A 16,993-nucleotide genomic window follows, 5' to 3' on the forward strand; every position below is an offset into this window, starting at 1 on the left:
ACCCACCAGCGTGGTTACTGGCGGTTAGAGTGTAGAAGTCATTGTTCCTCTGGGTTTTATCCACATCATTTCAGCTGTTGAGGAAAGGGGCGTCCTGGCTCATGGGTTGGAGGCTTGATCCCTAACTCCCCCGAACCCAGGTTGCATCAGTGAGGGCATCCAGAGTGGCTCACCTGGTGGGGCGTGTGCAATAAAGGCTTAGTCCTGACCACGGCGTGACCCGTGGCACTTTGCTGCCTGTCATTCCCTCTCTCTATCCCCAACTTTCCTGTCTCTCTCTCTCACTGCAACTATCACAATAAAGGCAAAAAATGCCTCAAAAAATGATTAAAATAAGAAAAAAAAAACAACCAATGCCGATTCAAATTCGTGGATTCACTGCGGCGACCTCTCACGGGAGCAGACGAAAGACAGCAACAACAGCAGCTGAGAAATGGTCCGAGATATCATGTTTTTATTACCAGACACATCTCGATCAATAGTCAGTAACACATTTTAAACCTCCTCAGTGTGTCTGACTCTATTTCACAGCCTCCCTCTGTGTATTAGAGCAGTGTAGTGCAGTTTACGCCCAGCTGGCCTTATTGTGTCAAAGATGCTATCAGACACTCTGCAGCAGACTTCACTGCATCTTCTCTCGCTTTCTCTGAAGTCTGTTTCGATCTCCGTCATCAGAAGAGCAACAGGGAGCCTGTTTATATGGATATGGTTGCTTTGAATGTGTGATAAAGACGTGTCTTTGTTAGCTTGCTAAAGGACAGCTGAGTTTCCTGATGAAAAGTGAGAAAAGTTAACGTAGAGCTGAGTTTGCAAAGCTGAGCCTGAGATGTCCTAAACTGGCCACCGTACAGAAGATGTCTCTGCTCGGTGACAAACACCAACAACACCAAGAAAAGAGAAGAGTCCCATAGCTCACACTCTGTGGTCTCTATACTCACTCTTATCACCTCCTCCGGTCAGGATGAATCGGATTGAGCGATCTTTCTTCTTCTTGTCCTCTGGGTTTGGTGGGAGGGGCTTGGACCCGTGGTTGAGGGGGGCGGGGTCCTTGTTGGAGGAGCCAATCATGGTGCTAGTGTTCCTCATAGGTGGAGCTGGGGGCTTGTCCTCGACCTCCCCATTATCAGACATCTTCTGCGAAGCTGCAGCCGGCCACTCCTGCAGGACGACACACAGAAAATCAACCAATCACAGGCAAGAATTCAGAAAACACAGCAGCTACAGTAATGATTAACTGATTAATATTAGATACGTGTCAGTGAGTGTCATCAGTCTCCAATACGGATATCAGGGCTGCTAGTAACTATTTATCTCATTATCTATTATTTTCTCTATTACGTAAAAAGTGATTCCTTCAAATGACTTATCCCCCCCATGATACAATGATAATCAATTAAGTAATCGCTAGTCCATTAATTTCAGCACTGCTAGCAAAGATTTAGACTAAGAGACCTTTGATTTGTGAGAACACACCCTTAAATTTCCAGGTGAAAGTCACGATCGCCCCTTAAATTAAGGACATATCTTCTATTTTATTTCAAATGATTAATTATTAATACATTTTTATATTCTGTTGCATTTCTTTTCCTCTTATTTCTCTCTTCCACTCACCACGGCCATGTGTCACGACCTGTCTCCACTATCGGTATCCATCGTTTCAAATGAAAAGCCTTCTGCAGAGTCATGCAATTGCAACTTCATGACATGTCAGCACTTAGAATTGCTTTTCTGTTGAAAGGTGCAACATATATAAACTTGCCTTCGATTCATCAACAATTTATATATTTAATATATTAAATACTGGCACAGAAGTAGGAAATTCAAATGTTATTGTTGACTTTTATTGTTAATATAGATATATAGTAAAACATTAAGAAAAGTGAAAGAAAGAAAGAAAGAAAGAGTTACCATTTGCTGAGTGGTCTGTTTGATCTACAAACACCATGCCGACTAAAGGCAGTGTGTGTGTGTGTGTGTGTGTGTGTGTGTGTGTGTGTGTTTGTGTGTGTGCAGTGACTCAGGCATAAATGCTGTGAGAAAGAAGAGCGTCTTTCTGCTTGGTCAAAGAAGAAAGCACATATAAACACACATACACACACATACACACACACACCTTTGTGTAAGTACAGCATGGAGTGTGTACACACAGCTGAGAGGCACAGAGGGACTTTTTAATGACTGGTTTTGTCACAACACACACACACACACGCACACGCACACACACACATACTCACTCTAAACTAACCACATCACTAAACGTTCCACTGGACACACAGTCCAGTTTATCTGGCTCAGAGATCACAGAATAATTCAGCACACACACACATACACGCACACACACACACACACACATATATACTGGGAATGTTGATGATTAATCAGTGATAAATTATTCGCCATAAAAATTTTGATTTATCAGGAGTATTTTAACAAAGAACAGACATTAGTTCCCTGCAGATGTTTTCAGCAGCTACATTATCATGAACAGAGAAATACTGAACTTAGAAGAGGAGGCAGGGCTCTACTTGTTGTTGTCCTGTGACTCCACCTTGGCCATACTGTCTCATATGAGGACAGCCCCTGGTATATTACATTCTCTGAAGTAAAAAACTGACACTGAAAGACTAAACTAAATGTTATTTTTCTAAATTCTCTTTGGATTGTGTTGTGTCTGTTGTACAAAAGGCAGGTTACTTTTAATGTGTAAAGGTCAGCAGTGCCAGCTCTACCTTGTATCCTCTACAGAGTTTCCTCAGTCCTTTGAAAAAGCTCATTCTGCTACCTTCCTATACAATCAGATATTTGTAAAATATGATGATATTCCATGTAGGGCTGTAACCATATCAGATTTTCACTAGACGATTATTGTGGCCAAAAGAATTTATGATAATGATATTATCACGATATCTATAGAGAATTCAAAAAAACAAAAGCTATCAGTCAAATTCATCTTCAACTTCATTTACTGTGTGTTTGGAGAGTAAGGAGGAGGAGAGAGAGTCTGCAACTATAACTGTACAAAAGCCAACAAAAAGAACAATTACACTTAATGGGGGAGTGAAAAGACAAAGTGATAAACTGACGAATAAAAGATCCACTAGTCCTAACATCTGCCATCGCCATATTATCATATGTAACACAATATCAATATTTCATTTTTTAAACATCACGGTTATCATCACTGCAATACCTAATCTAACCTAATCTAATCCACTGACTGTCCCAGATCACATCCCCGTGATGTTCCACATCTAAACAAACCTGCAGCAATTTGGTTCTTCTTCACAAAAGGTGGGGAATCTAAAAAGACTCAGTCCAGGAGCGGTTCTTCTGAATTTATGGAGTGAATTTTAATAATAAGAATGTAAAGCATTTGTAAATGAATGATTAATCCATCAATACTTAAGATTTAATTTTTAATTAATTAATTAATTAATTAATTAATTTTTAAGAAAAAAAGATTTTAAAAAACAGCATAAAACTCTGATTAAATAAAGCATTTATAAATACATAAAGTAATTCATGAATAAATAATAGAATTTGAAAAACTGGAATACATATCTGGAGTCCCTCTTCAATTTCCATTTCCCTTTTACAAGTGCTTTTCCTTTTCCTATTAGCTAATTGATTAGCTTAGTCATTGAGCCTCTCCATGACAGTCTGGACCTTCAGTGCTGGTAAAACCAGGATGAACAATCCCAGCTGGCCACAGGATGTAACAGGTTCTCTGATTGGTTTTACCAGTGGGTTTCACCAGCACTGAAGTGTCACAGAGGAATTACAATTCCTGTTTTTAATGCCTATTAAAATATGAAATTAAGGAAATGCTTTATTACTATAGCCCCTTTAATATTTGAGAGAGCTGTGAGAAAGTGTTTTATAGCACAGAAAAAAGCGACAGAAATAAAAACATCACCAACAGAATTTACACAACAAATTTGTCTCTGTGTTTGTGCAGCTACTTTAAAACTACCTGTCAAATCTCTTTTTGTTTTCTCACAAAACCATAGAAATGTTAGAACAGTTTACAACATCAGTGGTAATAATAACCTCCCACCAAGCTGACTTTTGATCAGCAGCTGCTATGGTTGCGGGGGTGTGATAGAAACATGCATATGATGCCTTCTCACTCCCACAGGCTGGAGACAATCTGAAGAAATTAACAGGAAAATGAAAAAATAACTGATAACAAACAGTAAAGAGTTTAAATATGATCAACATTTAAACATAAATCTGTTTTAACAGATTTGTTACTGTCTTCAGGGAGTTTTTTGATAGCAAATTCCCTCTTTTATCATTTCTTTCATCTGATTTTGCTCTTTATGTTTGCTTTGTCTTGTTTGTCTTGATTAACGTGAAGCCTTCTGGCTTCCTCCCATCCCTGTACATACCCACTGATACTCTATAACTGTATGTGTTTTACCACAATGTTTTAATTGTGTGGAAAAAATAAAGATTTAAGACTAACAAAAGGAGAGTGTGGCTTCAGGGTTAAAAAGTCTAGTCAAAATGTAATCATTTTATGCTGTTTTCAAATCCATTCTCAAAATAAAATAAGGCCCACATTATAATACATACCCTAGAAAACAATAATGAGCACGGAAAAAAACTAAATTTTAATCTCAGAGTTCAGTCAGGTGCAGGTTCACCTCACAGTTTCAGCCATAAAAATCAGTTTAAAAAGCCAAAACTGATGATTTCTTACCTTAAAGGTGCTGTAAGTAAGTTTTCTCTGCTGTGAATGTGTTTTGGGTTTTTTTTTTGCCAAAAGCAGGTGATGGTGATAGTGGTCGCTAGACAAGAACTTCAGCCATCAAGACAAGCTCTTCTTCATCCTCTCATGATGAACCGAGGGCAGACTGGAGGCTACAGTGACTTACTAGTAGTCTTAAAAGACGGGACTAGCTGGTTAGCATGCTACCTTCAGTAGAAGAAAAGAAGTGATAAGAAATAGAAGTTAACACTAACGTTAGCTACGTGGAAATAGCAAAACTTACATAGAGCATCTTTAACAGAGTGGATCCACAAAGAAATGACAAGAGAAAACGCTCGGAGGAGAAAACACTGATAGTTTAAGTAGAGTGACTAAGAGTGTGTGGCTCTGTCGGCATTTTGACGGTGATGTCGCAGTGTGATGTCACCAGGTGAGTCACACGAGGAAGTGGGAAATATTACAAACACACACACTTAAACAAGCTTACGGAGATTCTGAAAAGGCAAGAGGAAAACTAAAACCAATCCCTGGACGCACAAAGACACAATACTGTTTACACACACACACACACACACACACACACAGACGCAATATCACCCAAACAGGTGGCATTTGTTTACAGCCGTCACACATACACTAACTGTTTAGAGAGAAATGATGGTCCTTTTGTTGTCTGTTGATCTCAACTCACTCAAAGGTCACACACACACACACACACACACACACACACACACACACAGAGGATGAGACAGCCGAGGTCTCATATTTCAGACAGTCCTGTCAGTTTCAGCAGAGTCCTGTTATCAAACAAACCCACACACTGTCTGCCACATGACACAAACACACGTCCTCTGAAACTGATCACCAGAGGATGAGTAACGTTGAGTTTCACAACAGTCAGACGGTTTTTCCCTTCACACAGAAACTCTGTCTAAACGTACAGGTTCATGCTGTGAAGACTAGAGCTACACCAATAAACCATCACCTTATTGCATGTATATCACTATCTATAAGAAATATCAGTGCAGACGTGACAGATATGATTTACAAACAGTGTCTCCATGTTTTTACGACATAGCGCAGCTTTTGTTAAAACACCTACCATCAACATACGAGCACGTGCGTTGTGTTTAATTTGTTGAGTTCATATCTGATAGAATGTCTCTGACACGTGTATATAGTGCCATGTTCCGGCTCCCTTTCTTTCCGTTTTTCTTTTCCTGCCTCTGAAACTAATGTTAGTTAGTTTTTTTTTTTTTTTTTTTTTTTTTTTTTTTTTAAAGGTGTGTGAGACTTCAATTAAAGTATTCATTCATTCATTCATTCATTCATTCATTCTCCTCTTTGGCCCAAATCAAATTTGATTGGATACATTTATGTAATGCACACCCTTGAGATGCTATAAAAAATATTTTAACATTTACAGGAGGAGGAAAGAGAGAGATTCTGATTACATTTTGGTGTTCAACGTCAAAGGTCAAAGGTCAAGGTTGTGATGACCTCACAAAATACGGTTTTGACTTCTTGAATATGATATCTTTAGACCACCTTGAAGTCATTTGTTTAGATTTGACACAAACATTCACTTAGACTCAAAGATTTTGGCGGTCAAAGGTCAAAGGTCAACTTCACTGTGACATCATAATGTTTAACTGTGACATCATAATGTTTAACAAAATCAGTTCTGGCCATTATTTAACACTGTAACTCAGGAAGAGTTTGTGTGACCATGTTTCCTGCAGCTTGGCTGGGTGGTGGAGGGAACAACCGCACAGAGACACAGGATTAGAAATTGTAAAATGTATTTTTGATTTAAGAAATATGATGAACAACTTAACAAGCAAACACAACTATACTACAACATAATCAAAATTAGAAGAAACACGACGACCCAACACAACGTTACACACAGCTTGAGAAGACATAGTGCAACAACACCATGTAACAGTGAACTTCAGGCTGCAACAAACTTCATACTTTATTCATCAATAACTCCTTTGATTACTTCTCAAGAGAATCATCAAACACAGAAACTTTCAATCTTCAACTGTAAAATGTAAAAGTATCAGTTTGGAACCAAAGAGAAGAAATGGAGCCAGAGCTGCAGCTCAAACACAAAAACAACACAACAACCAACAGATGAACAAAATCAAACACAGCACACACACAGTCTTTGTTTACTGTGAGCACGGACAACACAGACTTCAGACGTCTGTCTCATCACACATACACCCCCCCCCCCCCCCCCGACAAACACACACACACACACACACACACACACAATTCAATGTGTATTTTTGACAATGCACAGTGTGTGTGTGTGAGACTGTCTGAGTGATGAGAAAATATCAGAGTCAGAGACCTTATATGCTATCTAGAATTACAACACACACACACACACACACACACACACACACGACGATTACAGAGTCTCTCCATGAACCAGAATCCGACCCATCCATTTCTCCACTCAACAACTTTCTCTCCCTTTTTCTTCTTCTCTTTTTCATCTGTACTTTTTGACTCCATCTATCTCTCTGTCTTGACTCTCAGCTCAGTTTCTTACCCGTGTTTTCCTTTTCTCTCCATCCTCTCTCACCTCCCTCATCTCACCCCACCCCTCCTCTCCTCCGGTCTTCCTTTCCTCTGCTCCTCTTCACAGTGAATCATGTCTGATCGGTTCCTCTGACCCACATTACTGTGAATGTTCAGCCAGATAAACTGAGACTCCCTGGAGCTCTGAATCCATTTGTTATTTAAATCTAACAACTGAGTCTGAGTCTGAGTTTAAAGCTGCATTTACTGATAAGAAGCTACCTGAGCGTTTTATACACTGCTCTTCGCTAACAAGATAGAGAGATGCGAGATAATACACACACAAACACACACACACATATACATACATAGAGACATTCACATAAACACAACATCAACAGCTGCTATCAAAAGTAGTAATGCTAAAAACTTAGCATGCTGTGGAGAGAACAGTGCAGCACCACTTGCAGGCTGACGTGGACAAAACACAGGGGAAGGTCTGATAATTGATCAGTGGTGCTTGAAAAAATCCAGAGTAGTGTGGATGGGGGGAGGAGATGTAGCAGGAGAGATGCGTTTTAAAACAAAAACATCGTAGTGCGGACGTAGCCTAAAACTGTCTCTGTTACCGTTCTAGTGAAATATGCCCAGACTGGCCCCTATATTGATACTTGGCTCAAGCCAACATGTCTGGTACAACCACACTGGAGGTCAGAGCCAAAAACACAAAGAACGCTGGAAGACAATAAACCAGGTGATAATTCTGGGTTTTAGAATTTCAGCAACCCCTGGTACAATATAATCATTTGATACATAATATCTATAAAAATATTGATTATAGCAGCTTTAAGATGGAAACTAGCTGAGTTCATATTTTGCTCTTCATCAGTAGCAGCTCTCAGTCTTTGGAAGAACATGTTACTGCTGCGATCACATCTCTCTGAGATCAACTACGCCTTCACAACTCTGTTTCAAATCAATACACAGGTTCAATAAAACCCATTTACCTACACTCTCACCTTTGTCACCCCCCCTCTCTCTCTGTTATCCATCAACCTTGCGCGCTCTTTATCTCCATCCCTCTTTATTTTATGACTGTAAAACACAAGAGAACTGCTTGTACATCAAATGGATATGATGTATATTGATGTACATTTATAAAATATACATCAGTACCGACAGATACTGTATATGTTCACGGACTGTACATTACACACACACACACACACACACACACCTCAAGAGATAGGTGCAATTAAGTGTCAGCACTTCCTGGAAACGCCATGTCAGCCTCTGCAGCCACGTTTACTGGAAGAGGATGTCTCCCTCTCTCTCACACACACACACACACATATACACAGAGCTATCCATGCATACACTAACCCCTTTTTCAAGACACACACACACACACACACACACACACACACACAATAGTGCACCTCATTGCATTTTAAACAGTGCAGCAGGAGATAGTCTTCACTATCTCCTGCTGCACTGTTTCTCTCCTGTCGAGGACAAATTTACTAGAGAGAAAATCTGACCTGCTTGTTGCATGTCAGATACCAGAAGCAGCCGTGGTTTGGATTGCTGTAGTGTGAGCGGGCTCTTTAGCTGACCCGGTCCAAACTTCACTTAGTTTTATGCAATTGACCATCATTTACAAACGGTCAGCAGTCCCATTAGTTACGTTTAATGATGCATCCTGTTGGCCACGTACTTCCTATTTCTTTCTTTACATGGGATTTGTCTTCTGTTCATTTTCAATTGAATCAGTTCGAAGCTAGTTTTGCTAAAGGCACCACTGAGCCATCTAATGTGAATTAGAAGAAAAAAACAATGTAATTGTACAGCATACAAAACAACAGCGTCTCTGACGTCGTCGTGCACATGTGCCAGCGTACAGTATGTTCCAGCCTGTAAAACGCCGAGTGTAGCTGCGACTAAGAGATAACAGACCTCCTCCTCAGATTTCACATTTGTAGGATCGATCTGTTAGTCGATTAACAGAAAATGAACGGACAACTATTTTGATAATTGATGAATTGTTTAAGTTGATTTTAAAGTAAATCTGCTCAACGTTTGGTTGTTCAAGCCTCTCAAATGTGACAGTCCCACACCGGAAGATCTTTGGGTTCTGGACTGTTGGTCAGGAGGAGATCACTTTGGGCTCTTCGGGAAAATGCAATTTAAATTTTTTGATAATGACAAAGATCAGTAGTTGCAGTCCTAGACTAAATAGAGTGTGTTATAACATAACTGGATTTTAGACACATGAAACGACAAATGAAAAAAAAAAAGTCTGTTTAATCTCATAGGAAAAACAAAAACAAAAAAACTCTATGTATATATCTGTGTACAGATTTTATTTGATTGGACAAGAGATCAATTCTGCAAATACATCATTTTATTCAAGTGTATTGCTGCTGTTTTTTCACAGGAACATATATGTGCACACTCATACACACACAGATACACTCTCATCTGTCTGCAGTCGACTCTAACATCATGTTGCCACGGTAATGAGACGAACCCCAAGGGCCAGACTTCAAATGTATATTTTATCATATTTTACAGACCAGATTTGTACACACACACACACACACACAGTATATCAATACATGTGCAAATCCCCACGCAAGCACACAATCTCACATAGAATCTATTTTCAAGTTCAAATTCAGAGTCTCTCTCATGCGCACACACACACACACACACACACACACTTCTCAACCACACCCATTATAATTTGGGTCTTTGAAGTTCCAACCTTGGGAGAGTCCCTGGTTTATACTGTACATGTACTATCCCGACTGTTCCTCTGCGTTCAAGTATTGTCAACAAATGAACAAATGAAGAAGACTTGGTTTCAGGACTTGAGACTTGACTTAGACTTTAGACAGATGACTCTAGTGGACTTCACTTTTTTTCTAGATGTATTATTTCTAGATATAAGTTACATCTTGTTTTTGAGACATGACTGGGTTATTTCTGGTGTGATGTCCACAAACCGAGCAACCTACTAGGACGACAGACCAGCAGAGGCCAACACACAAGACAGCGAGTATGGGGAGCGGCTAAGTCCTTAAATACTAAAACTTGGATTGCAGGGGGAAAGAGGACAGAGCACAACGCAGGTTCCACATAGAGATGTAAAGTAATAGTAATAACTAGAATGACACTCATCAGAGTGCATCCCTCCACCAAGGCCAAACAAACATTCACATTAAAGAAAGTGATCAAAAATTCCTGGATCTGTCCCTTTAACCAGATCTGTGCCTATATTTAATGGGCTCTATATTTAATCATTCCTGTCACTGTTGTATGACATAGCTCAGGTTATCACACAGAATCTCTTCACAGTGGAAACCGCTCGTAGTGTAATATAAATCAAAAAGTTTGGCACAGAATCATTCCTATATAAATGCTGTTTAAACAATTCACTCACAGTAAGTCGAGTTGCCATCTCACACTGTTCATTGTGGGTCTTTTTATACTTGACAGCATATGGAAACAGAATTTAAAACTGTTATAGCCGACTACTGCGAGCTGTCATATGCTGAAACTGTGCCGGTTAATTCTCAATCATCTACAGGCTATAGGTCCAGGTCCGGATAGAACAGCATCTGGGTCTGGACCCGGATCGTGGTCTTCCTTTTAGTGACCTTGGCCATCAGCTAATGTTACACTATTTACAAGATATCAATTCTTTTTCTCTGCTCTGTAACAGTAGCTACCGCTGGCTACACAGTGCAACTTCCTGTGTAGCCTACTGTTTTGGAGCAGCAAAGAAGAATTGATTTCCAGGAAACCTACCGTTTTATCAGGGTGTGAAACTATAAAGTTTATCAATACTTTACGTGGTATCGGATCACACTCGCTGAGTCCTGACCCAGTGTTTTAGGCAGCATCAGAGGCATTTCTGATTCTAGTATCAGAATCAGAACAACTCCAGAAAATAATCTGCAACACACGCACTGTTCTCTCCATTCTGAGTAATGTTTGTTTAAAACTGTAGTGCCAAGTTATTTAAGGAAATTACTGAACCTATAGACCAGTTTTTAAAGATTTACAACTTCAGTAGGAATAGGTGGGGCTGAGCCACAGCCTCATCCTTTAAAACCATTTTAGACTGATATTATGCTAGTAAACATTTAAAGTAACATATTTTAAAGTATCAACACTTCCTAACACACACACACACACACACACACACACACACACACACACACACACACACACACTACACTTTCATGAATTATCAATCACATCTGAGAAGCAGTATCTGGTTTTAAGGCTATTCAGCACAAACCTTAACAGTCTTTTGTCAGGTGGCAATCACTCTGTGTGTGTGTGTGTGTGTGTGTGTGTGTGTGTGTGTGTGTGTGTGTGTGTGTGTGTGGTAAAGAGACAGATGGTAATTTTGAAGAGGAGGACGTGGCCAAACAAAAATAAAGGACAGTCGAGGGAAAAGCAAAAGGAGAGAGCGAGAGCAGAGCAGAGGGGGAGGGAGCTTTTCTTCTGCATGAACGAAGGACATGACGAGCCTGACAGGGACGGGGCAAGAGAAGAGAGAGAGAACTAGAATTACCGCCTTGTGGTTGTATGTCTCCGCCAACCAGTCAAGTTGCAGTTTACATGCATGTCTGTCCGGACTCAAATAACATGCAGTGAAGACGTTGAGGGTATTAAGTTTATTTATATGGCATTTAGGTGAATGGGACGGACAACACAAAAATATAGAGGCATAAAGAGAGAGGGAGAGGAGAGTGACAGGGGGAAGTAAAGAAAATAAGGGAACTGAAGGAGGGATAGAAAAAGTGACGCAGGGAAAGAAAGAGTGGATGAAGTTATAGAGGGAGTGTGTGTCAAAATAACAGACTGCATCTTAGCAGGGGACATGTACACAATCACACACGCGCGCGCGCGCGCGCCCACACACACACACACACACACACACACCTACACACACACACACACACACACACACACACACACACACACCTGCCTGCAGGAATATCAACTGCAGAGTTGAGGCAAAGACAGAGCATAATCAGTTATCAAATGTCAAAATCCCTCTCATTTTACCCATAATCCTCTATGTTTCAGGGTCGCCTCAGATTATGTCCTCACTCCAAACGGGCTCTCCTCGTTAGACAACTTTTCCACTTCCAGGCACCTCAGTGTCGTTAGTCAGAGCTGGAATCATGTTTTTCTCACCTCAGTGTCTGAAACGATTATTCACATGATCAATATTTCAAATTGCAGCTTCTCAATTTCGAAGACTTGCTGCCTTATCTGATTTATATTATAGTGAATTCAATATCTTTTGGACTGTTGGTCAGAAAGTCAGACCATGGAGTCACCATGGGCTTTGAGATTGCTGTATCTAGCTCAGGATATTATACAGACCAAACAATTAGTGGATTAATCCAGGAAATAATCTGCAGATTAATCAATACTAAAAATAATTGTTAGTTGCTGTCGTGGTCTATTTACTTGGAATTAAATTAAAACACAAAATAAGACTTTCTGTCACTAAGAACAGCTGTTCCTGGCCAATCACAAGACACGACTGACTAAACATCCTAATACCAAAAGTGTATTAAGAAAAAACAAGATTTTTAACAGTTTTACAACAGACAGAAGTTTCAATATTTAACTCACAACAATCCAGATACTGGAGTTGGATAAATTAGAACGTGTTGGAACACTAACAACAACCTTCAATGCTTGTTTGAAATTATAGGTTTTGTACTAGAATACTAAAATAATTTAACCAAATTAAACGAACATACATTTGTCACAGTGATCATTTTTGACCCACACACACACACACACACACACACACACACACACACACACACACACAAACACAAACACACACACACACACACACACACACACACACACACACACACACACACACACACACAGGGTATGATTAACTAGCTGTCCGTGTGTCTCTGTGTGTGTGCAGCACATTGATTATGCAGGTTATTGTAAGCAAGACATCCCATCCCAGAACCCCTCCCACACACTTCCACACACACACCCAGGGACAACCTGCTCCATACCACCATCTGTCCAGCCCTGCCTCAGCATATTGCCTTCAGGGGCCAACTGAGGCCACTTTGTGTGTGTGTGTGTGTGTGTGTGTGTGTGTGTCTGTGTGTTCCAGGGGATCTGTGCTGGTTAAAAAAAACATACATAATCAATTTGGTACTCCACCTACTGAGATAATTTGTGCGATCTGCTCTGCACAGACCTCCGATCATTTACATTTCAGTAAATGATTTAGTGGCTCAGGAGGCCGGGCGGGGTGTGTAGGGCGGAGGATAGAGGGTGGAGGGAGGACTAATCACAGGGTTGGCGGTTCAATCCTCAGCTCCTCCTGCCCACATGTCCAAGTGTCTTTAGGCAACACAGCCAGTGTGTTTACTGCACTGCAAGCAGCCAGGTTAACCAAAGAAGTCAGCTTACATGAGGAATCAGGGAACATGTTAACCTGCACTGTGGTAACCTGGTTACTGCAAATCCACTGATACATGCAGTAAACCAGATTCCTCCCCCACCTCTAAATTATTCTGACTGTAGAGTCAAGGAAGACGCTGCTACATGGCCTTTTGTGTGTGTGTGTGTGTGTGTGTGTGTGTGTGTGTGTGTGTGTGTGTGTGTGTGTGTATACAGACTGGCAGAGAGAGAACCCAAGAATAACAGAGTCTGAATTTAACAAACACTCAAATGTTCACTGGTGTGAACAACTTATTTGCTCTTCTGCAGGACACTTTGTGTGACTCTCAGCTCCAGTTGACCTTGGGACTCATTTATTTTAAATACAAAGATGCATCGCTCCATGTAATAACCTCTCCTTTCATCCAGCCACTCCATTCCACTGCTGCCACCTTATGTCATGCACATGCTCATATTAGAAACCCTGTTACGTGTATACAAGAAATCAGTGTTCTCAAGAGAAGTCTGTGTGGGGGAAATCAGGTTTCTCTAATCCAGTGCCCCGATTACAGAAACCAGGTTTCTTGTTGACATGACATTGAAGAAATTAACTTGCTGGAGGAAGGCGACTGTAACCTGGTCACTTGAGTGTATGTAAACACAGTCACTCAACCACAAGTTGTTCCCTTCCACATCCCAGCACCTTGCATGGTAGCTTACTGCCGTCAGTGTGTGTGTGTGTGTGTGTGTGTGTGTGTGCATCACTTTGTATACATTTCAGTCACTCAACTAGGGCAGCCTCCTAAACACTGATGATTCCATGTAATCCGTCAGGAAGCTGCTGAGTCATATCTCACTTTTCTATCATTGCACACACAGTGATGAAGGATATCTGCACCGTGAGTTATTAGCTTTACCAAACCAAGTCTTCTCTCAAAACATCCAAACTGCAACTGTAACAGAAACAAAGAGCTGCTGCGATGCCAGCAGCTGCAGTTCTGAATGTTAACAAAACTGCTGAAACTAGGACATAACTGAACTAGAACCAGGATGCACACTTTTTATTTCTTTGACTGTGCGGAAAACAGATGTTTTTACATCACAGATGACAGACAAAGGGACATTGGACCACCAAAGCTGCTAAGATTCATTCACTGGGAACCATGAATATCTGTCCAATAATTATTGAGATAATTCTGTCTGGACCAAAGTGGTGGACTGACAGACTGACACCAGGGCACATGCTGCTAATATGGCTAAAAACAGGAATTAAGCACTACCAGAGTAGTTGTCTAATGGAGCTTCCCCCTTTGCAAAAAAAAAAAAACATCATTCTGTGATTATTTTGGCAGATATTGAGATGACGATTTCAGATGGAATGGTCGTTTTTGCATTTGATTTTCACTGAAAAAAATGGAAGAATGATGACATGTTTACATGTATTCATACGTCTGGAGAATATGATTTGTAGGCCATGGCATCTCTGTAGCACCACAGCGCTTATGGAGCTAACAATGCACAACAATGTTGTGACACCTTTTACCTTCATCAAAAATATCGCAGCTCCTGCGCTCAGATGTTGCATTTTGCCATATTGTGATTAAACTGTAAATAAAGATGGATGTAGCCTCCATGACGTCACTGAAGAGCGGTTTTGAAGCTCAGACTGAGCTGCTACGCTGCCACCATCATGGCAGTGTCTTACTCTGCCGCTAACTCCCAGCTAATCCAAAAGGCAAGTATGTGGCAAGCATACACTCACCACCTGTCACTCAAAGAGGCCACACCCTCAATCATACATAACTTTAAATCTTAGTAAAATGTAAACAGGTGAGTTGTATAAACAGTCATCATGAAGGAGGAAGCTAGCTCTAGAGACCAAAACTGTTTGTTGTACGAGGCTGTTTATTTCTGCTGTAAAGTTGGACATTTTAACATGGGAGTCAATGGAGACTGACTCACTGTTGGAGCCAGACTCTAGTGGTCAGTAGAGGAACTGCAGTTTTTAGTACTTCAGTGCTGGTTTGATTTTTCAGCCTCTGAGGTTGCTGCTTGATTTCGCTTAAGTGTGCAACGTAAGGACAGGTTTCATCGGTCTACTTGACAAACTGACTGTCCTGACCGTGATCCCAGCTGAACCCGCTGTCAAACCCAACCAGTGTCACTGCCTCAGTCATTTTGCCCTAGTCTATGTCCATTTTGGGAACACACGCTGATGTAACTCTGACATTTATGAGAGCAAGAAAACAGGAAAACACACACGCAGAAGTTATTTGATGACATAACAGTGACAACTGACATTTTACAGGCACATCTGAAATATCCAAAGCCACTTCTCTGGGCGAATCCCCCCAAAAGATTTCTGTTGTATAGAGGAAATTGCTTCCATTTCCATTCAGCTTGTCTAATTCAATACATCATAACTCACAAGATAAGTCCAGCTCGTGTCCGTTTGCTCTCCATCTTCCTCTCTATCTACTAAACCAGAGAGCATCCAAACCCACAGTCCTACCAAACAAACCCCTCCTTTTCATCTCACATCAAAACCTCCGGGATCTGATTATATTCATCATGTTTATGGACAAAAACTAATTATGAAGCTCCACTAAGCAAAGTTTGATTGAATACAGAAAAATAACAGCCCAGACAAATAGAGGCTTAAAGCTTTAACAGCTGAATAGGGAAATTATCTTGTCACAAGCTAATCCTCAGGGCCAGTGCTGACGAGGAACAGCAGTCGACTGAAGCAGGAAGTAAAGACCTGTGGTGTCGCTCCTGTGGAGCTGAAGGAGCCGGTGCCAGAGTGGGAATGGTATATATGCATTGAAATGCCAATGGCAGCCTAAAGATTTAGGTTTCAGATATTATTATTATCACTATATAACATGTATTTCCATTCCCCCTTCTCAAATAGTACTGCTGTAACACGTTTACTCAGAGTACATTTCTTTCTGTCTAACCATTCGCTGCACATTTAAACTTACACTAGTTCTGCTCCAGCACTCAGAGTTCCCTGCTCCTGCACCGCACTCTTTATGATATTGATTAGAGAGACCCAACAATTGGTCTCCAGCAGCCTTCAGTGTTGATAGGCTATTACTCGTGACGTGTAACCAATCAGATGGTGCTGTGGGCAGGACATTGCTCGAGACCACACAGTGATGACTACAGACAGGGAGAGGCGGTTGCATCAGGGCTACAGTAGCACATTTTGACATTAATTATTTCATCAGCAATCTTTAAAAAAAAGATAGAAATTCAGATAATTGGAAAAATGCTGAATATAGGATCTAA

At 40.7% G+C, this 16,993-nt stretch overlaps 1 protein-coding gene across 1 annotated transcript in view; it reads right to left on the reverse strand.

Annotated features, from left to right (window-relative positions):
* pak1 (p21 (RAC1) activated kinase 1) overlaps positions 1-16,993 on the reverse strand; it is a 65,129-nt gene that overhangs the window by 27,025 nt on the left and 21,111 nt on the right. The window contains exon 3 of the mRNA XM_022738565.1: positions 939-1,158. Within this exon, the coding sequence (XP_022594286.1) occupies positions 939-1,131 (193 nt within the window). The 5' untranslated portion in view covers positions 1,132-1,158. The remainder of the gene's footprint in view (positions 1-938; positions 1,159-16,993) is intronic.

The sequence above is a fragment of the Seriola dumerili genome, unplaced genomic scaffold, assembly GCF_002260705.1.
Source record: "Seriola dumerili isolate Sdu_G_001 unplaced genomic scaffold, Sdu_1.0 BDQW01000036.1, whole genome shotgun sequence".
NCBI classification, from domain to species: domain Eukaryota; kingdom Metazoa; phylum Chordata; class Actinopteri; order Carangiformes; family Carangidae; genus Seriola; species Seriola dumerili.